General features: G+C 46.6%; 1 protein-coding gene across 5 annotated transcripts; it reads left to right on the top strand.

Moving 5' to 3' along the window:
• Positions 1–105: 105 nt before the first annotated feature.
• On the top strand, positions 106–26,512 carry ankrd49 (ankyrin repeat domain 49). Of its 5 annotated transcripts, none has more exons than XM_072476412.1 (3): positions 106–229; positions 7,020–7,345; positions 24,254–26,512. In XM_072476412.1, the coding sequence occupies exons 2-3, from the start codon at positions 7,025–7,027 to the stop codon at positions 24,716–24,718; spliced, it is 786 nt and encodes a 261-aa protein (XP_072332513.1). In that variant the 5' UTR covers positions 106–229; positions 7,020–7,024; the 3' UTR covers positions 24,719–26,512. The 5 variants fall into 5 exon arrangements, with proteins under 5 accessions (XP_072332513.1, XP_072332514.1, XP_072332516.1 ...); XM_072476413.1 differs by having other exon boundaries at positions 120–218; XM_072476415.1 differs by having other exon boundaries at positions 206–229; positions 7,025–7,345.
• The last annotated feature ends 691 nt before the right edge of the window (positions 26,513–27,203 follow it).

The raw sequence follows: 27,203 nt of genomic DNA, 5'->3' as shown, positions 1-27,203 counted from the left end.
CAATCACCGCTGGGACACCGGAGCCGGCCAATCACAACTGGGATGCCGGAGCCGGCCAATCACCGCTCGGATGGCGGAGCCGCCCAATCACCATTGGGACGCCGGAGCCGGCCAATCACCGCTGGGACGCCGGAGCAGACCAATCACCGCAGGAGACGGAATTTCACTTTCGGTTTAACCCGGACACAATCAGTGAAACGGCCGCGGTGACCGGAAGTGTGAGTAATCGGTGAGGCATTGCAAAGTGCGGGACAAGCTCAGTTTACGCGCCATTCTGTATTCATCCTGGTGGCCGCATTCATTCCCCATCCCTCCCTCTCGAGCTAGTCCAGATTGGATAAGGGCGGCAGGTTCCCTGCCCCACAAGACTTGAGGGAATCAGGTGGGGGTTTACGACAGCTGTTTAGTTCAAGATGCCCTGTTGGAATTACTAGTCCATTGCTATACCGCTCTTAATCCTAATCAAAATAGGAGTTAGAATCCATAGTGACACCCAGCTCAAGTGATTTTTAAACATGAAATTGTACTCATGTTAGTGTTGGATGGAGTAATTAGGGGATATGGAGTTATGAAGAGAAGGCAGGAGAATGGGGATTAAATAATATCAGCCATGATTGAATGGCGGAGCAGTCTCGATGGAGGAATGGCCAAATGCTGCTCCTATGTCTTATAGTCTAATAAATAGACCATTTTCTCCTCTGGTTACTATTTTATCTTGAGACCATCACCCTTGTATTTTCTCTAGCAGTCTGACTTGAATCATAGCCTCAGCAATCTAATTGCACCTGGGTACACTATGAAAATGTCTCTGGTGGAGGCAGCTTCACACTCTTGAGGAAGAATTAGGAGAGAATCATAGAATCCCTACAGTGCTGAAGGAGGGCATTCGGCTCATTGAGTCTGCACCGACCCTCTAAAAGAGCACCCTAACCGCCCTATCCCTGCAACCCTAGTTCACCTGCACATCCTGGACACTAAGGGCACTTTAGCATAGCCAATCCACGTAACCTCACATCTTTTCACTGAGGGAGGAAACCCACGCAGACACTGAGAATTTGCAAACCACATAGCCACCGAAGGCCAGAATTAAACCTGGGTCCCTGGTGCTGTGAGACCAGTACTAGCTGCCGTGCTGCTCAAATGGCTGGTTAAAGACACTTGTAGTGAGGGATGGCACAGTGGTTAGCACTGCTGCCACATGGCGCTGAGGATCTGGATTTGATCCCAGGTCACTGTCTGTGTGGAGTTTGCACATTCTCCCCATGTCTGTGGGTCTCACCCCCACACACCCAAAGATGTGCAGAGTAGGTGGATTGTCCATGCTAAATTATCTAACTGGAAAAATATATAATTGGGTACTCAAAATTAAAATAACAAAAATAAATGTGGTGAGATAAGGCAATAGGAGTTCTAGAGAATAAGGCTGAGGTGACTGGAGGTTCAGCCATGAATGATGGAGGAGGGAGGGAAGAGACTGGGGATGTATGTTTGAAGCAGGTTGCACAAGTAGGGGAGAGATTTATAGATGAGAATAAAATTTGACCGTTTTGAACAACAGGAGCCAGGTAGTGATGGTCTGAACAATTTGGATTTTATTGTGAGGGTGGTGGTTATAGAAGGCACTGGAGTTTGTAGTACAGCAAAATGCTCATTATATATCCATTTTTGCAATAGCTGAAAAACTGACCAATTGGAAAAAATTCTGCCAGAGTCATGGGAAGTGAAGGGACAATTTTTAATCTTTCTTTCAGAGCTAAAGACAATGAGTAACTGGTCCATGTGAAAGGGGGATGCAGTTGTTACATTCCTGGATTATGCTATTGCATAAATAGATATGGGGCAGTATACATAATCACATCTGCAAAAATAAGACACTTAACCACTTGAGAGTGACATCACTGACTGTGAGAAGATATCCATTGGCAGTCCTGAATTCATAAGAAGCATAAAAGGATCTTGAAACTGGGATTAGAGAAGTTGCTGAGAAGGGGGTATGATTTTTGGATGTGATGATGGTGATGCTTTTGAAAAATAATGGGACAGTGCTCAAACAAAGAGGGCCATGTACAATATCAGTAAGCCCTCAGGCCAGTTGAGTGGTTAAGAGTTAGATTCAGAAGGAATCCAATGAGTAGATGCTGAGCCTCGAGCAAGAGATGAACTTGAGAGGGAAACAAAGCTGCCGAGTAACATGATTCAGAGTTAGATGGGAGAGATAGCTTGGCATCTGTTGACCAGAAGCTGAGGAAATCGTGCAGATGTTCTCAATTATAGATTAAAATAAATTCTTGATCATATTGCAATCTTTGCTGTTTTATTGATTTAGTTCCAACCTCTGCTCCCTGAAACATGAAGGCGACTGACTTGATGTCTCCCCGCTCACAGACTAATTATTCTCAAGCAAATCCTCTTTTCAACAACCATTTTGTTTCAACTCCACCCTACCCCAGTCACTTCCTCCTTACCTCCAATGCCATGTTAACTGCTACTCATGCCTAACCTACCTTTCCCTTTGAAACATACATTCATGATCCAACTTCAGACTCGTCTGCCCATAGTCCCTGAATTATTTCAGTGTGGTTTCTGCCCTCACTATTGTGACTAGCCTGGTCAACATTACCAAACTGAATCTTTTATGATTGCTATCCCTACTTGACTCTTCTGTCTGGTTTGACATGCTTAATCAGTCCAATGGCCTCCTCCATCCAAGCTTATTTATTCCCTCTAACCACTTCAGTTAATCCTAACAAAAGAAACAAATGTATAATAATGGCTTCTCAAGTGGCTCGGTCAACTCAAGGTTTCCACCCTTTTTTCCCTTCATCTACACGCTGTTTCTTGTCAGTATTGAGTGTCATGTGAACTGTTAGCAAATCTTTTAGTGGGTACCATCTCAACAAACTTCTAATGACAGCGCCACTCATGACTTACACATGTGCTTATTGTAAAACAGGCTTTATTGCAGTGATTTTTGTCTTCCATTTATTTTAAATTACATACAAATAATACAACTTGGTTTCCGATTATCTCTGAGAACCTTCTCTGACCCAAAAGAGCCACGTCTGTCCTGGTGCAACCAACTCGTGTCCACTAGACCTACCATGTCATTGTGTAGCTCTGGACCTCAAGAACACTGTATTAAAGGAGACATGGTTCAATTATTGTACTATAATACAACTTTTGCCTCGTAAAACATGGATAAGAATATGTAGTATTTGTGCCATTTTGCTCGATGTTTTTCAAACTTTCACCAACTGGCCGACCTTCGCGACCCACACTGGCCGACCTTCGCGACCCATGCCGGCCGACATTCACGACCCACACCGGCTGACCTTCAAAGCACATTAATATTGCTTACCTTTAATGCGACAGGTCAGACTTCTTGGTCCTCGCAATCTCACTTGCGTTGTCATTCAATGTTACATTTCTGTTAAGGACTTCAGCTGACGATTTAAGTTCTCGTTGCACCCTTTGAAAAAAATCAAGAGGTTTGCCCTCAAACTCACCATGCTTAGTGTTCAAATGCTTTTGAAGTTTTTATGGTTTTAAACATAAATTTGCCAGTACTTCTCTGCATATAACACACATGGGCTTTGCATCCTAATTTGCATTTGCACAATTAACAAAGCCACACCTCAAGAAATCACCTTTATACTACTTTATTCCCGATTTCAGTTTCTTAATGAGTTGTTCACCAAAGGCTCTGGATACAGCTAACACCAGCATTGCTTTGTCCTGCCATGGACCCTCCTGAGAAGCTCTCTCCAGGAGATTCTGTTGTGCGATCCTGGCCTGTTTGTGCCTCTGGCCCTTCACACAGTCCTGTTACTTGCTTATTACCAGTTACAAAATGGAGGAATCTCTCTGTGATTTTGCATCCAAAGCACGGACGAACAGGGTGCATGATGTTAGTGTGAATGCCAGGTGTGTGAACTGCTTTCTGCAACCGTTTCTGGTGGGAAGATTCCATTGTTTGTATTTAAAGGCCGGTTGCGGCCAGCATTCTCAATTTAAAAGCCGGTCGCGGCTGTTCGGTGTTACTCCCACAATCGGGAACACCACGACCGATCGCGCGACCCTCCCAACATCCGCCAGTGACCCACCCATGAGTCACGACCCTGAGTTTGAAAAACCCTGATTTAGCTGAAGCCACAGTCACAAGACTTCCAATCCCAAACTTCTAATCTTTTCAGCCAATGTTTGCTTCAAATATTGTACTTATCCCATTTTCAACAACTGGATGCTTTCATTTCATATTCAACAATTCCAAATTGTTAGTAGTTTATATATAAAGGCAAGATTAAGATTTCCCTTTTTTGCACACTGAAAACGCTAAAATAAAAGAATATTGGGATAGAATGGCTTTTTAAATCATGTTAAAACATTAAAATGTATTTTGTTTGAATAATCAGCTCTACTTTCCATTGACAGCTAGGAGTCTGCTGTAGAAGTGAATTTGATAGAGGGAAAACTGTTCCTGCTTGTAAAAAGATTGAGAATGAGAGGCCACAGACTTAGAATTATTTGCAAAAGAAGCAAATGTGATGTGAGAAAAAACGTTTTCACGCAGCGAGTGGATTGGGTCTGCAATGCACTGTCTGGAAGTGGGGAGGCAGGTTCAATTGAGGCATTGAAGAGGGCATTAGATGATTATTCAAATAGAAACAATGTGCCGGGTTACTGGGAAAAGGCAGGAGAATGGCACTAAGTCATAATGCTCATTTGACGAGCTTGTGCAGCCACAATGGGCTGAATGGCCTCATGTACCGTAGCAAATCTGTGATTCTGTCTACTGCCTTTGTTGGATTATCTGCTGCATTTTTTGGTTTTAAATTTTTTTAAATAAATTTAAGAGTACCCAATTCATTTTTTCCAATTAAGGGGCAATTTTAGTGTGGCCAATCCACCTAGCCTGCACATCTTTTGGGTTTTGGGGGCGAAACCCACGCAAGCACAGGGAGAATGTGCAAACTCCACACTGACAGTGACCCAGAGCTGGAATCGAACCTGGGACCTCGGTGCTGTGAGGCAGCAGTGCTACTCACTGCGCCACCGTGCTGCCCCCTGGTTTTAAAATTTTGAGTAACAAATTACTTTAAGAGCGAGCTGATTACATAATCAGCTTGCACTTAGAAATATGTATTTTAACCAATCAGATTGAAGAATTGTGAAATTAATAAGATGAAGAAGTGTAAATTAGAGTGTTTCAGGTACAGTACGAAATAGGGAAATATTTGATTAATATGAGCGAGAGAGAAAGAAACAGAAAGGAGGCTTAAATAAAATCTTATATCTTTTTAAAATCCCCAACAAAACCCTGAATGAAAAACAAAAGAAAATGCTGGAAATTCTCAGCAGGTCTGGCAGCATCTGTAGGGAGAGCTAACGTTTCGAGTCCGATGACTCGTTGTCAAAGCAGAATGAAAATGACTCCATACAATAGTTAATGTAATAGTTAATTTTCAGTGCCAAAGACATTGACCAGTAGTGACTAACAAGCATCATTAATACGGTACTTGGACTCTTGGACTGAAAAGAACAATAACTTATGTGGTGGTATTAATTTGTATCTTGGTGCAAGTATAGCAACTTCCTGCCTTTTAATATTCATTTGAATGGGGTGTAGGGAGCAGGTGTATTTTCCACGCCCAGAGCAGGAGCTTTTGGATTTCTGCCTTCCCCTGATGTTTCTGAAGCATTCACACAAATAATCTCATGGTTATTTAAACAGCAAATTATAAACCCATTTCAATCATGAGCTTTCCTTCAGAACTGTAATGTCATTCTTATGTCATGCACAAGATGGCGCCAGAGCTTGGCGACTCTCCGTGCTCTCCCAAACAGATCCTCTTTTTACTTATCTTATAATCGTACTAATCTTTTAAAATTTAAGACTAACATTATTACAAACCTTTCTTTTTTAACTTAATTATGTATTTTCATTTTATTTTATTTTATTTTCATGTACTTAATGATCTGTTGAGCTACTCGCAGAAAAATACTTTTCACTGTACCTCGGTACACATGACAATAAACCAATCCAATCCAATTTTTGATTACTTCGGTCCTTTATTGACAAAATACACTGCTCTTGGTTTCTTTATATAATTCTAAATATTTCTGTGCCTCTCTCTGTGTATTCTTCCCCTCTAACCGCTCACATCTGAATTTTGGCTCTTGTCACTTTTAATGCTTCAATTCTAATTAGTGTTTGTCTTTATTGTCTCTATCCTAATGTCTCCACTTTTGAATTTGTATTATTCCAGTGAGAGGGAGATTCAGGGAAGGCATGTTAACACAGTCTCCTTAGTTCTATGAAGGTTGATCCATTGCTTGCCCTAGTACAGCAGCTTCTTAATGACGAGGCGATCATAATCAATCTCTTTTCTGTCTCGGGATAGGAAACCTTGCATTTCCTGTCTTAATGCACCACATCTCCAAAAATATTTAGGTCCGAATGAAGGGGAAGAAAATAACTAAGGTCAATTATAGGTCTTATTGCATGTGACAGGAAAGTAAAGCTCATTTCAGCCATTCGACCTGCTACACCACCGGCTTTTCATTCAGATCCACATAGAGCATTTTTATTTGCCTGTCCTTGCATGTTGTACTAAAATAGATATTGTCCAACTGTCCGGGCTGCATTAGAGTGTTGTAACTACTATTTTTTCCGGTGGAGTAGGATTGACACCAACATAGATGTTGTTTAGTATTCACCAAAAACATTTAATAATGTCCTTTTAATGGCATATGAGACATCACAAATAGCTCGAAGGAAATAGTCTCGGAGATTGTATTAACTATGGATTTTGATACACAATAGATTTTGGTCATATTGTTAAATGTGACCAAATTGAATGACGTTTACTGAACATGGAGCAGGGAGCAGTAAGAGAGAATGGGGTGACTTTCTATCCTGCACTCTGCTGTTGGATTTATTAATGAGAAATCATCTTTTAAGCCATTAATATTTTCAAGCTAAATCACCATTATTTAATTAGGATAATACTGTTTTTCAGAGAAGATGATGAATAGACAAGAGAAAAATGATGCCAAAGCAAATGAGCCACTTGTTGCAAATCCTTCAGGAGAAAATCAAACACCTGGAGAAAACCAGAATCCGGAATACAACATTGAAGGGATGGCAAGTTTTCCAGAATACTTCAATCAGCTGGATTTGTTAGAGACACATGGACATCTGATACCTATGGGAACACATAGCAAGTGGCCAAGACAGTCAGATGAGGAAGATGAGGTTGAAAGTGATTCTGATTTTAAAATGAAAGAGATGGAGTTGGAAAACGACCCAGCAGGTCTATTACTCTGGGCATCTGAGAAAAACCAGGTGAGTCCGATACACTAGTGTGCATGACTCTGGCAGATCTTTTTAACCACAAAAACAGGTGAGATTTGGTCTGGTGGGGTGTAAAAACTTAAAAATCAGATTCCTGACCCAAACCTGCTTCCAGCCTGCCCACAACTGGCTTTAATTGAGGCAGGAAGGTCCAAGGAGGTGGGTGGGGTCTTTAACTGAGGCTGCAAGCTTCATTCAGACTGAAGTATAAACGGCCGGACTGCCAGAACCATGGGACATCGAGCGGGTACACCAAGGAAAAGGTTGCTAGTTTAAGGAGGTGAGATCCTGTACATCTCTACCTACTATCGCATGTTTGCTTGGGAAACAACTGCACTTGCCCCTTTCCACCCCAGAGCAAGGATCACAAAAGACAGTTTGCAATGATTTTCTTTCTTTTTAAAAATACTTTAATACACTTTTTAACATTTTATACATAAAATAAAACAACACAAAGTAGAAAGAATAACAGCATCACCCCCACCGCCCCCGTCGGCCTCTGTGAAACACACTTTTCCAAATCCTTGCGACCTTACCTGTCCAGACAAACTACAAAATCAACCGTTCCACCCCATAAAAAGTGCCTTTGGCAAGAAGACCGGTAAACACTGGAATAAGAATAAAAACAGAGGCAAAACATTCATCTTTACTGACTGTACCTTTGCCTGCCATTTATAGGGGGAGGCTGTCCCACCGCAACAGATCCGCCTTGACCCTGCCCACCAGGCTTGTAAAATTCAATTTATGAAGCTGGGCCTAGTCTCGAACTACCTGCCCCACCAGATACCTGAAGTGAGTAATAGCCACATGAAACGGCAAGCCCACACCCTACCCTGGCAGTGAGACCAAAAAGCACTCGTTGTTCTCCAAATTCAATTTGTATCCTGAAAAAGCCCAAATTGCTTGAACAGCCCCATTATACCCCCCAACTTGGGAACCGGGTTGAAAATATACAACAAAAGGTCAACAGCATACAGGGACACCCTATGCTTGGTTCCTTTTATGACAATTCGACCCAAGCCACAAACTTAGGCCCAATCCCAAACTGTTCCAACACTGCAAACAAATAACTCCACTCTACCCGATCAAATGCTTTCTCCCACATGCTCTAACCCTCCCACACACCCCCACCCCGGGTGCTGCTGCTGTCAGTTTCCTACGCTGTCCCCTGCAAGCGACTTTCTCCCCCGGGGGATCCCTGATCACCCCCCCCCCCCTGCCCTCAAGTCTTCTCTGCTCTCCTTCCCGGCTGCTCCCCCTCCTGACCCACCCCGGCCCCCCGAGGCTTGACCTGCCAGGTCCGCCCTGCGCTTGGCCCTAGCCCGCCCCTTCTCCTACTCTCCCTGGTGCCCCCTGACCTACGCTAGCTACGCCGACGCCTGCCCTTGGCGCCCGACTGTCTCCTGCCCAAATGCTCGGGCCCTCCCCCCACACATTATGGACCCATTAACCTGATTGTATCTCCCCGTGCCCTTTCAAGTCCCTTAACCAGCCCCGAGCCCATCCCCCCCCATCAGAGGCCCCGATCTACCGCCAAAAGATACCAAGTGCAGCCCCCCCCTCCCGCCCCACCTTGTTGCAATCTCCCAAAATCACCCTAAGCAGTGCGCCCTCCAGCCCCCGCTCTCTGTCCAGGCTGAAAACAATCTTCGATAAAACATTACAGTACAGGATACTTTAACAGACCGCCGCCACACAAAAGCTCTGTGAGCCCAGAGTCCTTTAGTTAAAGTCCAGCTTCTTCTTTTAATAAAAGTCCATTCCTAGTCAAAGCAAGTTAGAGCACTGAAAAAACTAAGTGCCCGTTAGTTCAAGTCCAGCTTCTTCTCTTTAATAAAGGCCCAAACCTGTTCTGGTGTCTCGAAGTAGTGATGGAGGTCCTCAAATGTAACCCAGAGCTTCGCAGGATACAGCATTCCATATCTCACCTGCTTTTTGAAGAGGGCTGCCTTTTCCTTGATGAATCCTGCACGCCTCTTTGCCAGCTCCGTTCCCAAGCCCTGGTAGATACGCACCTCGCAGTTCTCCCATCTGCTGCTCCTCTCCGTCTTGGCCCATCACAGCACACGATCCCTGTCAGCAAGCCGATAAAAGCGAACCACCAAGGCCCCCGGTCGGTCGCCCGTCCTGGGCTTCCTTGCGGGGGCTCTATGCGCCCCATCCAACTCCAGGGGTCGAGGGAAGGCCTCCGGTCCCATCAGCGCCCCGAGCATAACCAACACGTATGCGCCCGCATCCGATCCCTCACAGCCCTCGGGGAGGCCCACGATCCTCAGGTTCTGCCTCCTGGCTCTATTCCCCAGCTATTCAAGCTGCTCCTGCATCCTCCTCTGGCGAGAGTTCAGCTCCTCCACCACGTGCTCCAGCTCCGTTACCGTGTCCGCCTGGGTGGAGAGCTTCACCTCGACCTCCCTTAGCGCCTTCTCTTGGACCGCCTGCGCCTCGACCATTCGATCCATCACCGCCCTCATCGGGTCCAACGTGTCCCTCCTCAGTTCGGTGAAGCAGCTTCTAAAAAACTCCATCTGCTGCTCCCTTGGCCAGTGAGCCTCCGCTCCCTGGTCCCTGCCGTCCGCCATGCTTCGCTGCCCGGTCTGGGGTCCCTGCTGCTCCTGCTTCGAACTTCGCCGCTCCACTCGACCACTTCTGGTCCAACTGTCCATACCCCGGGGGGGAAACCTTTTCCTTTCGTCCCCTCCACCGATTCAGGTCGCCAGGTCCTGAAGAAATCCTGCGAAACAGGTCCGTTTGCCCATCGCGGGCGGGAGCGATCCGACCTGCGACCTGCTTCCTCAAGGGCGCCACCGGAAGTCGCCCCCCCCCCCCCCACTTCTGACGTGGCGAGCACCACATTAACTAAGCGCCACACATTCGAGAACAACTGCCTACCCTTTACAAATACTGTCTGATCCTCCCCAAACCACTGGGTCACTGTCTGTGCGGAATCTGCACATTCTCCCCGTGTCTGCGTGGGTTTCCTCCGGGTGCTCCGGTTTCCTCCCACAGTCCAAAGACGTGCAGGTTAGGTGGATTGGCCATGATAAATTGCCCTCAGTAACCAAAGAGGTTAGGAGGGACTATTGGGTTACGGGGATAGGGTGGAAGTGAGGGCTTAAGTGGGTCGGTGCAGACTCGATGGGCTGAATGGCCTCCTTCTGCACTGTATGTTCTATGATCTATGAACCACCTGCGGGAGACATTCCTCCAGCCTAAGCGCCAACACTTTGGCAAGAATCTTGGCATTCACATTTAACAGGGATATTGGCCAATTAGACTCACACTCCACTGGGTCCTTATTTTTTTTTAAACAAAAGTGAAATAGATAGCTGTTCCATCGTCTCAGGGAGCACCCCCTCCTAGCTATGGCGTCCTAAAACATCTCTACCAACAGTGGTGCCACCCCGTCCGAAAACGTCTTCGAAAACTCTACCGGGAACCCATCCGGCCTCGGTGCTATACCCGTTTGCATTTCCCTATCGCCGTCCGAACCTCCTCAATCCCTACCGGCTCCTCCAAACCTGCTCCTCCTCTTCCACTCTGGGACACTACAGTCCCTGCAAAAAGTCACTCATGTCCGCCTCATCCCCCGGAGGCTCTGACCTATATAGCCTCCAATAAAATTCCTAAAATATCCTATTCTCCTGCTCCGGCACCATCACCAGCCCCTTCACCCCATCCTGGACTTGAACAATCTCCTGGGAGGCCGCTGCCCCGCCAGCAAGTGACTTATTCCTATACTCACACACCACACTCTGCCCACCTCAACTAGCGTACCACTTCTGTGGGCAAAAGGTCAAACTGCGTCTGCAGTTCATTTCTACTGGCCAAATGTTCCATGGTGGGATCTTCCGCATACATCCCATCAACTTCGAAACTTTCATCTACCAGCCAAGGCCACTCCTCTCTCGCCTCCCTATCCACCTGCGCCTTATAGGAGACGATCTCACCGCTTCCCACCGCCTTCAATGCCTCCTATACCACCGACAGCAAGACCTCCCCATTGTTATTAAACCCTACAGAATCGTCAATCACTCTTGCTCTCTCTTTCTCTACTACCCCCCCATCACCACTTAACTGGACTTAACATATTAAGAACTGTGGCTGCAAGAACTGGTAAGAGGTTGGATATCTGTGGTGAGTGGTACACTGCCTGCTCCCCAAAGTCTTTCCATCATCTGCAAGGCACAAGTAGAATGTGTGATGGAATACTCTCCACTTGCCTGGATGAGTGCAGCTCCAATAATGCTCAAGAAGCTCAACATTTAGAATAAAGCAACCCACTTGTTCAGCACCCCATCCATCCCCTTAAATATTTACTCCCTTTGCCACCAGCGCACCACTGCAGCAGCGAGTGTCATCTACAAGATGCACAGCAGCAACCCAGAAAGACTTCTTCGACAGCACCTCCCAAACTGTTGACCTTTATCACCTAGACGAACGAAAGCAGCAAAAGCATGAGAACTCCACCACCTGCAAAATCCCTTCTGAATCGTACACCATCTGACATGGAAATATATCCTGTTCCTTCATCATCACTGGTTCAATAGCCTGACACTCCGTCCCTAACAGCACCATGGGTTTACCTACACCACCTTCACTGTGCAGCAGTTCAAGAAGGCAGCTCACCACCACCTTCTCCAGGGCAATTAGGGATGGGCAATAAATGCTGGTATAGCTAACAATACGCAAACCCTATTAGCAAAATTCCATCCCTGCCACCCCCCCCCCAAAGACATATTCCCCTTCTAGCTGAAGGCCAGGTCTGACAATGAGACAGCTCTCTGGGTTGGGAACTAATTGAAGTCATGCACGTGCCAAAGTGTGCAGGGGAACTCTGTCTTCTCGGCTCCTGCCGGGTCAGGTAGGTGGTGGATCAGGTAGGCTTAAAATCACGAATCATTGGATCAAAATACATAATAACTAGAAGTCACTGCATATATTCTCTTAAGGTTTTGAAACCAATATCCACGTGAAAACACAAGGAAACTCTGCAGCCAGGTCTTTGCATATCTTTCTCTTTCCCACAATGAACTTTATGTAGGACATTGCGAATGCTATCACATTGATGCAGCAATATTCTTGGAACTGGAAAATTCAAAACATGTGAGGGGGTTTTCATTTAACGGTACTGCTACTATTTTATGGTATTTAACATGATATTTTAATTCTAAAAATGTTATCTCTAAGCAGTCTTATGGGTCCTTAATGGGTCAATGTGTAAATGCACCATATAGAATAATGGTCAGTTACAGTGTATAGAGTGGGAATATTCTAGTTTCTATCTTGTCAAGGCTCATTTATTTGAGGCCAGATATTGCTGCAGCAGGGCATCTAACTGTGCCTGCCATTAGTTAGACTTACCCCTTTATCCTTCAACTCAAAAATAATTTGTCCTCAAATTGACTCAGTGAAAGAAAGGGAGCATCTGAGTGAATAGGATAACCAACAGGGATACATCGTCTTAACAAATTTTATTTAAGCATTGGGGTATAAATAATGGAAGGACTGGGAAGGAATTTGACTGCAAGGGGGTAAATTCTGTGTTTAAACATACAAAAAGAGAAAAAGAAAGATTGGATTAAAAGAGAAAAAAGAAATAAAGGATTTTTAAAAGTTTAACATTTGACATTCTTAAAATTTCAAAAATACTTTACCTGACAAAGTGAGACTCTTAATTTTAGTGCAAGGGCAATTGATTGGAATCATTAAAACTTAGCATATTTTTGAAAGAATACTTAGGCTTATAATTCCTAGCCCTATACATCTATCGTGAATTTAGTTTGTATCTACCTTGTAAATATAGCAACGTTATGACATTTTCTTTTTAAAATATTTTTATTCTCCATTTTCACATTTTCTTCAGATATTACCCCCCACCAACAAACAGTAACGATTACAATGTCAATCCCCCTACCAACAACAACGATCCCATCCTCCCACCACCCCCCAAACAACGGCCCACCTGACAATATAAGCATCAAATAAAACTAATCCTCCCAAGGAGGAAAAAGGAATCAGGAATCGCCCCTGGTCACCATTGACACATAGCCCAACCCCCTCCCCAAAATATTCAATGCCATCCAATCCCCGAAAGAGTACTGCAAATGGCACCCATTTATTGTAGAACCAACCCCCCCCCCCCCCAACCCTCCCAGACACCTCCCCTCCACTTCCTCTTGTAAACTCCTTCCCCCAACTTTTCACCCCGGCTAGACTCACTGAAACCTGTTCTACCAGGCTCCAATGGCCGCAGTCCCTCCCCCCACCTCACTCCTGTTCACTGGCCGGCTTAAACCAGCCAGCGTGGAGGCCCCCGCCCGGGTCTCCTTCCCCCTTGCCCGGTCCCAGGAAAACCAAGAAATCCCCTTTAGCACACAACCCCTGCATACACAAACCCCAAAGAAACATCATTGCAAATGAAAGTCCCAACTCTTCCCTTGTCCAAATATACAGCGTCGGCTCATTTAGTACATACACCAACACGCAGTGAAACAATAAAATTACACGAAGCTACATCGGTACATGACCTGTTCTCAGTCCCATTTCTCAATTCTGCCACAGTCCTTCTGCCTTCGCAAACTCCTCCGCCGCTTCCTCCATCCCAAAATGAAAGTCCTTGGATTTGTAGGTCACTCTCAACTTAGCTGGATATACTATGCCGCACTGCACCTTGCCGATGTACAGTGCCTTCTTCACCCGGCTGAAGGCAGCACGCCTCCTCGCCAGCTCCACCGTAAAGTCCTGGTATATGCGTATACCAGCTCCAGCCCATTGCACCACCCACTTCTGCTACGCCCAGCACAGGACCTTCTCCTCAACGCTGTACCTACGGAAACAAACAGTTACTACTCTTGCGGCTCACTCGTCTTTGGTATAGGCCTCCACAACCGATGAGCCCGATCCAGTTCGTATCGAGAGGGATCGTCCCCCTCCCCCAATAACTCCGTCAACATCATGGCAAAATACTCCGTCGGCCTCGGGCCTTCCACCCCTTCGGGCAGACCCACGATCCTCCGATTCTGCCGCCTGGAATAGTTTTCCAGGTCTTCCATTTTGGCTTGCAGACCCTTGTTGTCTCTGTCACCTTCCGCAACTCTTTCCCCATCAAGGTGTCTCACCTTGCTCTCGCACCTCCGCCGCTGTGCTCGATACCGCCACCCTCACCGGGGTACTCACCTCTATCTCCTTTTCATCCTTTCCATGTGCTTTGTGAACTGTTTTTCAAATTCCACAACCATCACTTTGGTCATTTCTTCTGCTGTGAACGATGCGGCCTCCCCTGGTGCTCCAGCCTCCACTTTCCTTACAGTTCTTGCACTGACCCTTCCACTCACCTGCGGACTTTCATTAACCCCCTTTTTCATGGCCGTTTTTTTCCCAAGCTTGGACATTTCTCCTCCCTGTGCCTTCTTGCAGCTTTATCAGCCTCCGTTGCCCCTGGGACCAGGCGTAAAAACACCAAAATTTCTATTCCCGAGCGGGAGCCCTCCAGTGTGCGGCTGCCTCCTGCCCGCCGTCACCGGAAGTCAACGTTATGACATTTAATGCATGTTATTAATGAGGAAGACAAATTCCATTTTCTTGTGAGATAACATAAGAAGGGTGCAATGGGTACAGCAATTTTTTGTTATTAGCATTTTTTAAAAAATGTTTTTAGTCTCCATTTTCACATTTTCCTTCAAAATTTACACCCCACCAACAGGCAACAAACGGTAACAAATACAAAGTCAATGCCCTTAACATCAACAACGATCCCATCCTCCTCCACCCCACCCAACTGTCAATATATGCCTCAAATAAAACAAACCCTCCCACGGTGGAAAAAAAAGCGAAAAAGAAAAAGGAGTCCGGAATCGCCCATGGCCACCATTAACCTATAGAGTCCCCGTGTCCCCCCCGCCGACAACACTCAATGCCATCCAACCTCCAAAAGAGTACCGTAAATGACACCCAAGAGTTGTAAACCCCTCCCCAACTCCTCCCCCTCCACTTCCTCTTGTAAAACTCCTCCCCCCAAACTTGGTTCCCTACCCCCAACATTCCACCCCGGCTAGACCACTCAGATCCTGTTCTACCAGGCTCCGATGGCCGCAGCCCCTCCCCCTACCTCACTCCCGTTCACTGGCCGGCTTAAACCAGCCAGCGTGGAGGCCCCCGCCCGTGTCCCTTTCCCCCTTGCCCGGCCCCAGGAAAAACCCAGAAGTCCCCTTTTAGCACACAAACCCCGCATATCCACCTACACCCCAAAGAGCCCTCATTTCGACTGAAAGTCCCATTTCCTCCCTTGTCCAAATATACACAACGTTGGCTCCTATAGCCCATACACCAGCACGCAGTGAAACAAAAACAAAATACAGTCATGAGGCTACATTGGTACATGACCATTTCTCAATTCTGCCACAGTCCTTCTGCCTTCACAAACTCCTCCGCTGCTTCTGCCGTCCCAAAATAAAAGTCCTTCAACTTGTAGGTCACCCTCAGCTTCGCTGGATATACAATGCCGCACTGCACCCTGCTAACGCACAGTGCCCTCTTCACCCGGTTGAAGGAAGCCCGCCTCCTCGCCAGCTCCACCATAAAGTCCTGGTATACGCGTATACCAGCTCCAGCTCACTGCACCACCCGCTTCTGCTTAGCCCAGCACAGGACCTTCTCCTTTACCCTGTACCTACGGAAGCACAGAGTCACTACTCTTGGCGGCTCACTCGCCTTTGGTACAGGCCTCCATGACTGATGTGCCCGATCCAGCTCATATCGGGAGGGATCCTCCCCCTCCCCCAATAGTTTCACCAACATCGCGGCAAAATACTCAGTCGGCCTCGGTCCTTCAATTCCTTTAGGCAGCCCCACAATCCTCAAATTCTGTTGCCTGGATCTGTTTTCCAGGTCTTCCATTTTGCCTCGCACATCCTTGTTGATCTCCATCACCTTCCGCATCGCCTTCCCCATCGAGGTAAGTTGACCACTGTGCTGCAGTACTGTCTCTTCCACTTCCTTCAGCGCCTCCCCTTGCTCCCGCACCTCCGCCACTGCGCTCGCCACCGCCGTCATCACCGGGGAAATCGCCTCCTCCACCAGCACTTTCAAAATCGCCCCCATCCCCTTCCTTATTGCCTCCATATGTTTCGTAAACTGCCTTTCGAATTCCACAGCCATCACCTTAGTTATTTCTTCAGCCGTAAGCAATGTGGCCTCCCCTAGCGCTCCAGCCACCATTTTCTTTACTGGCCCCGCGATGACCTTTTCACTCCCCGACGGACTTCCAGCTGCTTTTTTCACAGCCGTTTTTTTGCCGGTTTTCGACATTTCCCTTCTTTGTGCTGTCTCCCGACTTTCACTGCCTTCGCTGGCCCTAAGACCGGGATATAACCCCCGACAATGTCGTTCCCGAACAGGAGCCCTCCAACGCGCAGCTGCCTCCCGCCCACCATCACCGGAAGTCCCACAGAGAGGGAATCCTTTTGGCAGTGTTCGCTTCACCAATCTGCCCCCAAAAGTCTGTGGAAACTCCTGAAAAAGGTCTGAGAGTCCGTTCCAGACGGGAGCTGCCGAATGCGCGACCTACTTCTCCATGGCCACCACCGGAAGCCTCGTCCCCGCTTCTTCAATGGCCTTGGTGAGATCTTTACACAGTTGTTCCCTCTGCTGCTAGAATTCACCTTTAATAAAGGCCCTCAAGTCAGCTTGAAGCCTTTAAGCTTGCCCTTCCCCCGCCTGCATGCTGGAAGAGGCTTTTGCCTTTACAGCAGCTCCAGCCAAATCTTTTACTGTTTCTGCCGGGTCTGGTAACCAAGAGACATACCATTCCTGGGGGAAAGTACCCCTCCAACATTCACCTACGTCTTTTCATCAAAATTCCATCCTGTATTGATTAAAAAAGAGCTCTTTTCTGTAACCTTGGGCAGGAGCTGCCTTGTGTGTGACCACTTATTCCATGGTCCACGGAAGTCAGTTATTAGCATTTAACTGGGCATTTGCCCCTCTTCTAAAATTGCAATGCCATTTATGCAGAAACAACCATGAACAACATTAGCCTCATTGTTACCTAGACAAGAAAATCTGGGGCAGACTTCCGGGTGCGGCGATGACCAGCTAAGTCGCACGTTTCGGCAGCTCCCGGTGGAACGGACTTTTGGGCTCTTAATAAGAGCCCCAACGGCAATTTTAACGGCTAGAAGCACTGTGCGGTAAACCAGAAGGGAATCCCCCCCGGAAACGGATGGAAAAAGGAGAGAGAAGTGGCCAGATTGCAGTGGATCCTTTGGAGCAGCGGCAAGGAAGGCAAGCAAGAACCAAGATGGTGACGGAAGGTGGCAGTTTAACATGGGGCCCTGAACAACAAGAGTTTTTGAAATGTTGCGTGGAAGAACTTAAAAAGGAAATGAAGAAGGAGCTGTTGGCCCCGATATTACAGGCGATCGAAGGGCTAAAGGATGAGCAAAAGACCCAGGAGCGGGAGCTTCGGGTCGTGAAGGCAAAGGCTGCCGAGAACGAGGACGATATACAGGGCCTGGTGGTGAAGACGGAGATGCACGAGGCACACCATAAACGATGTGTGGAAAGACTGGAGGTGCTGGAGAATAACGCGAGGAGGAATAATTTAAGGATTCTTGGTCTTCCTGAAGGTGCAGAAGGAGCAGACGTCGGGGCATATGTGAGCACGATGCTGCACTCGTTAATGGGAGCGGAGGCCCCGGCGGGTCCGCTGGAGGTGGAGGGAGCATACCGAGTGATGGCGCGAGGACCGAGAGCAGGAGAAATTCCTAGAGCCATAGTGGTGAGTTTCCTCCGTTTTAAGGACAAAGAGATGGTCCTTAGATGGGCAAAGAAAACTCGGAGCAGTAGGTGGGAGAACGCGGTGATCCGCGTATATCAAGACTGGAGTGCGGAGGTGGCGAGAAGGAGGGCGAGCTTTAATCGGGCCAAGGCGGTGCTTCACAAAAAGAAGATAAAATTTGGAATGCTGCAACCGGCAAGACTGTGGGTCACATATCAAGGGAGGCACCACTACTTTGAGACGGCGGATGAGGCGTGGACTTTTATTGTGGAAGAAAAACTGGAATAAGCGGGTTATTAAAAAAGAACGTTTGAAACAAAGTGGTGGGGCGAGTATGGGGGGGAAAAAGGGGGGAAAGATGAGTTTTATGTTATTAATCCTGCGATGCGGTAACTTTTCTTTCTTCCACAGGTGGTGGTGGAGGGAGGAAGGGAGGTGGAGGAGATGGGGCGTTGGCCATGGGGGGCGGGGCCAAAAGGGAAGCGCGGGCTTTGTTCCCGCGCTATGATAATCATGGCGGGAATAGGGAAGCAGGAAGGAGGGGGCGTCGCACGGTGCGAGCCAAGGTCACGGGGGGAAGCCGAGGTCGGCCAGAGTTTGCTGACTTCTGGGAGCAACATGGGGGGTGTAACTACGCTAGTGGGCGATCTAGCGGGGGGGGTGGGAGGGGGGAGTTACTGGGTTGCTGCTGCTGGGGAGAGGGGGGAGCCGGAATGGGGTGGGGTGGGCGGGGGGGCACTGCCTGGGGGGGACACAGCTGCGTGGGAACCGGGTGAGGAGCTGGGAAAAAGGGGATGGCTAATCGACAACGGGGGGGGGGGGGGTAAAAAGCCCCCCAACCCGGTTGATCACGTGGAATGTGAGAGGGCTGAACGGGCCGATAAAGAGGGCACGAGTACTCGCACACCTTAAGAAACTTAAGGCAGACGTGGTTATGTTACAAGAGACGCACTTGAAACTTATAGACCAGGTTAGACTACGCAAAGGATGGGTGGGGCAGGTGTTTCATTCGGGGCTAGATGCGAAAAACAGGGGGGTGGCTATACTAGTGGGGAAGCGGGTTATGTTTGAGGCAAAGACCACCGTGGCGGATAGCGGGGGCAGATACGTGATGGTGAGTGGCAAATTACAGGGGGAGGCGGTGGTCTTGGTAAACGTATATGCCCCGAACTGGGATGATGCCAATTTTATGAGGCGCATGCTAGGACGCATCCCGGACCCAGAGGTGGGAAAGTTGGTAATGGGGGGAGATTTTAATACGGTGCTGGAGCCAGGGCTGGACAGGTCGAGATCCAGGACTGGAAGGAGGCCGGCTGCAGCCAAGGTGCTTAAAGATTTTATGGAGCAGATGGGAGGAGTAGACCCGTGGAGATTTAGCAGACCTAGGAGTAAGGAGTTTTCGTTTTTCTCCTATGTCCACAAAGTTTATTCGCGAATAGACTTTTTTGTTTTGGGAAGGGCGTTGATCCCGAAGGTGAGGGGGACGGAGTATACGGCTATAGCCATTTCGGATCACGCTCCACATTGGGTAGACTTGGAGATAGGGGAGGAAACAGAAGGGCGTCCACCCTGGAGAATGGACATGGGACTAATGGCAGATGAAGGGGTGTGTCTAAGGGTGAGGGGGTGCATTGAAAAATACTTGGAACTCAATGATAACGGGGAGGTCCAGGTGGGAGTGGTCTGGGAGGCGCTGAAGGCAGTGGTTAGAGGGGAGCTGATATCAATCAGGGCACATAAAGGAAAGCAGGAGAGTAGGGAACGGGAGCGGTTGCTGCAAGAACTTCTGAGGGTGGACAGGCAATATGCGGAGGCACCGGAGGAGGGACTGTACAAGGAAAGGCAAAGGTTACACGTAGAATTTGACTTGCTGACAATGGGTACTGCAGAAGCACAGTGGAGGAAGGCACAGGGTGTACAGTATGAGTATGGGGAGAAGGCGAGCAGGTTGCTGGCCCATCAATTGAGGAAAAGGCGAGCAGTGAGGGAAATAGGGGGAGTGAGGGATGAGGAAGGAGAGATAGAGCGGAGAGAGTGAATGGAGTGTTCAAGGCATTCTATAAAAGATTATACGAAGCTCGGCCCCCGGATGGGAAGGAGAGAATGATGTGCTTCCTGGACCGGCTGGAATTTCCTAAGGTGGAGGAGCAGGAGAGGGTGGGACTGGGAGCACAGATCGAGATAGAGGAAGTAGTGAAAGGAATTAGGAGTATGCAGGCGGGGAAGGCTCCGGGACCGGATGGATTTCCAGTCGAATTTTATAGGAAATATGTGGACTTGCTTGCCCCGATACTGATGAGAACCTTTAATTAGGCGAAGGAAAGGGGACAGCTGCCCCCGACTATGTCGGAGGCAACGATATCGCTTCTCCTAAAGAAGGAAAAAGACCCGCTGCAATGCGGGTCCTATAGACCTATTTCCCTCCTAAATGTAGACGCTAAGATTCTGGCCAAGGTAATGGCAATGAGGATAGAGGATTGTGTCCCGGGGGTAGTCCATGAGGACCAAACTGGGTTTGTGAAGGGGAGACAGCTGAATACGAATATACGGAGGCTGTTAGGGGTAATGATGATGCCCCCACCAGAGGGGGAAGCGGAGATAGTGGTGGCGATGGATGCCGAGAAAGCATTTGATAGAGTGGAGTGGGATTATTTGTGGGAGGCGTTGAGGAGATTTGGCTTTGGAGATGAGTATATTAGATGGGTACAGCTGCTGTATAGGGCCCCGATGGCGAGCGTGGTCACGAATGGACGTGGGTCTGCGTATTTTCAGCTCCATAGAGGGACGAGGCAGGGATGTCCTCTGTCCCCATTATTGTTTGCACTGGCGATTGAGCCCCTGGCAATAGCATTGAGGGGTTCCAGGAAGTGGAGGGGAGTACTTAGGGGAGGAGAGGAACACCGGGTATCTCTTTACGCGGACGATTTATTGGTGTATGTGGCGGACCCGGCGGAGGGGATGCCAGAGATAATGCGGATACTTGGGGAATTTGGAGAATTTTCAGGATATAAGCTGAACATGGGGAAAAGTGAGCTGTTTGTGGTGCATCCAGGGGAGCAGAGCAGAGAAATAGAGGACTTACCGCTGAGGAAGGTAACAAGGGACTTTCGCTACTTTGGGATCCAGATAGCCAAGAATTGGGGTACATTGCATAGGTTAAACTTAACGCGGCTGGTGGAACAGATGGAGGAGGACTTCAAGAGATGGGACATGGTATCCCTGTCACTGGCAGGGAGGGTACAAGAGGGGGGGGAGGGAGGGGGGGGAGAGGGGGGGGGGGAGAGAAGGGGGGGGAGGAACCAGAGGGATTCTCAGGGATGTTAATATATAAGTATAATATGTATAGGTTGTTGTTCTAGATAATTGTATATTGGACTGTTAAAACATATTTTTGGAGAATATTTATCTGGGACAAGGCAGTTGCCATTTAGTTTTGTTTTTGTTTATATATTATTTATTTCTTGTTTATAAAACTGGCCATTGTTATTTATATTGTTATATTACTGTGTAAAGGATACACAATGTACTGTGATGGTTGGCCAAATATTTCAATAAAATATTTTTTTTAAAAAAAGAAAATCTGGGGCATAAGCTCTGACTGGGACAGCAGAAAAGTGCAGGAATTTAGGTCAAGAAGGCAGTACAACATATATTTGGGTTCCCAGTTCTTTTGTTATCCAGTAACCTTTCCAGGAGACTGTATGTGGCGTTATTAAGGCTCGGGTTTTGTCATGGCGCCCACAGAATGCCTTCCAGCATTCATTGTGAAATAATTTATATGGAGTTCTCCCAATTGCCCACTGTAACTTTTGTGGAAGATCAGTAGCAACCCTGGTAAAATCCCAAGAGAAACATCAGACAAATACTTGGACTGAGAAGGTATCATTGGGCTGTGATCATCTGTGAAAACATGTCACGGAACATCAACTCTGTTTCTCTCTCCAGACACTGCCAGACCTACTGCGTTTCCAGCATTTTCTGTTTTTATGTCACTGTATTCAGGCCAGGAGCAGAGAAGAGAGAAGGAAGAAAAACAAGTTTTAATGGGAGAGAATTCATGGATGTAATGAATCAATAGTTTACCTGAACCATTATGACGATCCCGCTGGTGGGAAGGGCTAGAAAATCCCACCCAAGGTCTTACCCGAGATGCATGGTACAGCACAGTATTTTATCGGGAGAAATTAAATGAGCTGCAGCTGGAAGTGAATTTCAAATGAAATGAAAATCGCTTATTGTCACAAGTAGGCTTCAAATGAAGTTACTGTGAAAAGCCCCTAGTCACCACATTCCAGCGCCTGTTCGGGGAGGCTGGTACGGGAATTGAACCCACACTGCAGGCTTGTTTTAAAAGCCAGCTATTTAGTCCTGTGCTAAACACTACACTAGCTTCTTTCCCAAGTACAGGGTGGAGGTATTTGATAAAGCAGCCACAAAAGAGGAGAAATAGCAAGTGGTGAGGTACTTTGAATAAAATTGCAAAGCAGACTTTTGAAACTACAAGTTTTGGACACAAGCACAGGAGACCATCGGGGACTTGTGGCTGGCACATAACTGAAATGGTCTACTCTTGTCCTAGTTCCGTTTATATTATTCCTTTTAAAATATTTTTCCAATTATTTTTGAAGTGATGTTATTGTCTCTGCCCCAATAGCCACTTGTGGTAATTTCGAATAACTTTTGTTTAAAAAAAAAAAAACAATGTTCCTCCTCTATTCTAATAATAATCCTCAACTGCTACCTCCGTGCTGCCCTTTTGGTGTCAAATGGCAGGAAGTCTTTCATTTATTAACCCTCTCAAAACTTCCTATCATTTTCACAACATCTGTTAATTTACCCATTTTACACTGCAATTCATTGGTTGAGACCACTTTAGGACTTCCTGAGGATTTGATAAAGCAGTATGTAGATCCAAGTTGTTTTATTTTTATTTGTTTTCCTCTGTTAACCTCCTTTGTTCCTATAGTTTAAAAGAAAAGGTCCAATTTTCAAACCGTTCTTTACAACTATACAACCTCCCATTTCTGTTATCCCAGTGAAGCGTCACTCTACTCTTTCCATGACATGAATCCATAAGTATTTCTGTATACATATATATCTTTATATGCCCAAACTAACATGCAATGCTCCAGTTATGGCCAAACCAATCTTATATCCAAATTTAATATCACTTTCTTGTTTTCATATTTGATGGCCCTTTTAATAAAATGCTGAATTCTGTTTGCATTTAACGGCTTTTTCTAACCATACTCCCACCTTTTAGATTATAAATCTACATCTCTCGATCTATTTTTCTGGGGCGTCTTGACAAATACATGAATAGGATGGGAATAGAGGGATTCGGACCCCGGAAGTGTAGAAGGTTTTAGGTTAGACGGGCAGCATGTTCGCCACAGGCTTGGAGGGCCGAAGGACCTGTTCTTGTGCTGTACTTTTCTTTGTACACTTAAGGAGTATATATTCAATACATTCAAGAGGTGGCTACATTGAATATGTTCAAGAGGCGGCTACATTGAATATGTTCAAGAGGCGGCTACATTGAATATGTTCAAGAGGCGGCTACATTGAATATGTTCAAGAGTTGGCTAGGAATAGCACTTGGGGAGAATGGGATCAAAGGCTATGGGGAAAAGCAGTATTAAGCTATTGAGTTGGATGATCAGTCATGATCGTGATGAATGGCAGAGCAGGCTTGAAGGGCCAGAAGGCCTCCTCCTGCTCCTATCTTCTATGTATCTATGTATTTAGAGTATATGTGCTTTTTTTATCCAAGTGTGCTCTGATTCATAATTCTCTGGAGCAAACTGCTTCTTCAACACCATTACACACATCCTTTCACTATGAAATCTGAAAAACATTGAAGGCCTAACTCAATTACATTTTCTGTTGTACCTTGTTGCTGTCACACATTTTGTTTTTGGTTGCAACAGGAATATTTAGTAATGATAACTTATAAAATGTTTTTATTCAAGAAACAGGTTTAAAAGATCATTATTGTCAAAAGCTATGAATGTTCCTAAGTTCCATGATATACAAATGGCAAGAAAAGGCAACAAATAAACCATCACTTAAGTCTCTATATGTGCAACAACAAGTGTTAAACTAATTTTGTTTTCTTATAGATTTCAATAGTAAGGAGACTGCTCTCTGAAAATCCAGATCTGGTAAATGTTAAAGATGATGACAACTACACACCTCTTCATAGGGCTGCCTACAATGATCATATAGAGGTTGCTCGTGAGCTCATAGCTCATGGAGCAGATGTGCATGCTCGTACTGTCGATGGTTGGACACCTTTGCACAGTGCTTGTAAATGGAACAATGCAGCAATAGCTTCATTTCTTCTACAACATGAAGCAGACATCAATGCCCAGACCAATGGTTTGCTGACTGCATTGCATCTTGCTTCAGGAAGTAAAGGCACAAAGGAAACCATTGAATTGTTGTTAATGAATCGCTACATCAATTCAGATCTAAAAAATAACGTGGGTGAGACAGCATATGATGTTGCCTTGAGAACAAACATGTACTACTACCTCTTTGAAATTACAGAGAAGTGCACAAATTCTGTACCTGACCCACAATGATATAGTTAATGTCGACCTATCATTCTACAGTCATGTTACCATTCACCTGGACACCTAAAACCTGTTGTCATTTATTAATGGCTGGAAAACATATTTGATTTAAAATGTAGGCAAACATCCTGAAGCTTAAAGAAGTAGAATGTTTGCATCGATGTTTATTAGGACTAACGCAGACAATTCTGCAATTTATACAAATGTTATGTGAAAAGTTTTTCTTTTAAAAACATTTGCAAAAGAATACAACTATCCTCTCTTGTTTCCATTTTTTATTTATTATGATGGAGTGAGGAAACTGCAACTAATCGTTTTCTAATGATACATTAGACTGGGGTCCTGTTTGCCCCCTCAGGTGGACAGAAAAGATCTATTAGTATTATTTTGAAGATGAGCAGGGGGGTTATCCCTCGTGTCCTGGCCAATATTTATCTCTGAATCAACAACTCAAAACCAGATTATTAGGTCATTATCACATTCGCACAGCGAGCTATAAATAACAAAGTGGCTGCTGCATATCCAGCATTACAGCAGTGACTATGGGCGAAATTCTCCCCCAACGGCGGGATGTCCGCCGACTGGCGCCAAAGACGGCGCCAATCAGACGGGCATCGCGCCGGCCCAAAGGTGCGGAATGCTCCGCATCTTTGGCGGCCTAGCCCCAACATTGAGGGGCTAGGCCGACGCCGGAGGGATTTCCGCCCCGCCAGCTGGCGGAAATGGCGTTTGTTGCCCGCCAACTGGCGCGGAAATGCGGCGCATGCGCGGGAGCGTCAGCTGCCGCTGTCAGTTTCCCGCGCATGCGCAGTGGGGAGAGTCTCTTCCGCCTCCGCCATGGTGGAGGCCGTAGCGGAGGTGGAAGGGAAAGAGTGCCCCCACGGCACAGGCCCGCCCGCGGATCGGTGGGCCATGATCGCGGGCCTAACTACCGTGGGGGCACCCCCCGGGGTCAGATCGCCCCGCGCCCCCCCCCAGGACCCCGGAGCCCGCCCACGCCGCCTGGTCCCGCCGGTAAATACCAGGTTTGATTTACGTCGGCGGGACAGGCAATTCCTGGGCGGGACTTCGGCCCATCCGGGCCGGAGAATCCAGCGGGGGGTCCCGCCAACCGGCGCGGCCCGATTCCCGCCCCCGCCCAATCTCCGGTACCGGAGACTTCGGCGGGGGCGGGATTCACGGCGGCCAACGGCCATTCTCCGACCCGGCGGGGGGTGGGAGAATGACACCCTATATTTCAAAAGTGCACTTTGCGACATCATGTGGTCACAAAAGATACTTTATAAATGCAATTTTTCAAAAATGTATTATCTTACTCCATTTACCAGGGCTAGAGGGCAGGAGAGACTATCAAGATTGCTGGTTTGAGAACCAGGAAACATACGCACAGCTGCTCTCTTTGGGAGTTGAAGTTGACATACATTATAAATCACCAATTCCAGGCAAATGGAATATTTTAAGCATCGTCACTGTTGTAGTGTAGGAAATTATATTAAATGTTAACAGCTGCTATAATTCAGATAATTCTAAATCTCTGTCATCTTTAATCAGGAATGCTGTTTCAAAAAATATCATAACATTTTTAATTCATTTGACCAAGTCTGTTTAAAAAGTATAGCATGAATATCATGTGCATTTTCTGAAAAGTTGAAAATGAACATTGTCACTGGATATAAGAAAGTGAATAACAACAAAGTTCCATGAATGAAACTGATAACATTTCCTTCCCCATCAACATTCTGTGTATTCAAAAATGCAGTTGGAGGCTCGTGTCTCTGAAAAATAAAGGAAAGTTAGCTCCTGGCTCTTGATTTGAAGATTTCTTTCTGCTAAAATATTTCCAGCAACAGTGACAGACCCAAAACAGCTACAGCACCATATTTTTCAGCTAGCACATGAGGAAATCTCTTTCCTAACTTCCGTTCCTCATCGGTCGTCTTCACTGCAACCAGCAGATTTCCATCCGATCAAAACACCTCTGCATTTAGAACACATTTGTGTGAATAATCTATACAAGTTTCTGCTTGTTCCTATTTCGCCACTTCATTCTCTCCAGCTGCTTTTAAGTATCTACAAAAGCCATTAAAAATTATTAGCCAAAGCAGCATATAATAATCTTTATTAGTGTCACAAGTCAGCTTACATTAACACTGCAATAAAGTTACTGTGAAAATCCCCGAGTCACATCCGGGGCCTGTTCGGCTACACAGAATTCAGAACGACCAATTCATCTGACAAGCACGTCTTTTTCGGGACTTGTGGGAGGAACCCAGAGGAAACCCACACAGACACCGGGAGAACGTGCTGACTCCACACAGACAGTGACCCAAGCCCCTGCCGTTGTGAAGCAATAGTGCTAAGCACTGTGCTACCGTGCTGCCCATTACCTTATGCTTTTTCACTCGTGCAAACAGCACTGGACTAGACATTTCCAAACAGGATCAAATATAATGAGTAGAAAATAATAATGATTATTATTATTATGAGTTTCTTG

This window comes from Scyliorhinus torazame, chromosome 15 (genome assembly GCF_047496885.1).
Source record: "Scyliorhinus torazame isolate Kashiwa2021f chromosome 15, sScyTor2.1, whole genome shotgun sequence".
Classification (NCBI taxonomy): domain Eukaryota; kingdom Metazoa; phylum Chordata; class Chondrichthyes; order Carcharhiniformes; family Scyliorhinidae; genus Scyliorhinus; species Scyliorhinus torazame.
The sequence above is the reverse complement of the archived record's forward strand: the minus strand, read 5'-3'. Positions and strand labels throughout refer to the sequence as shown.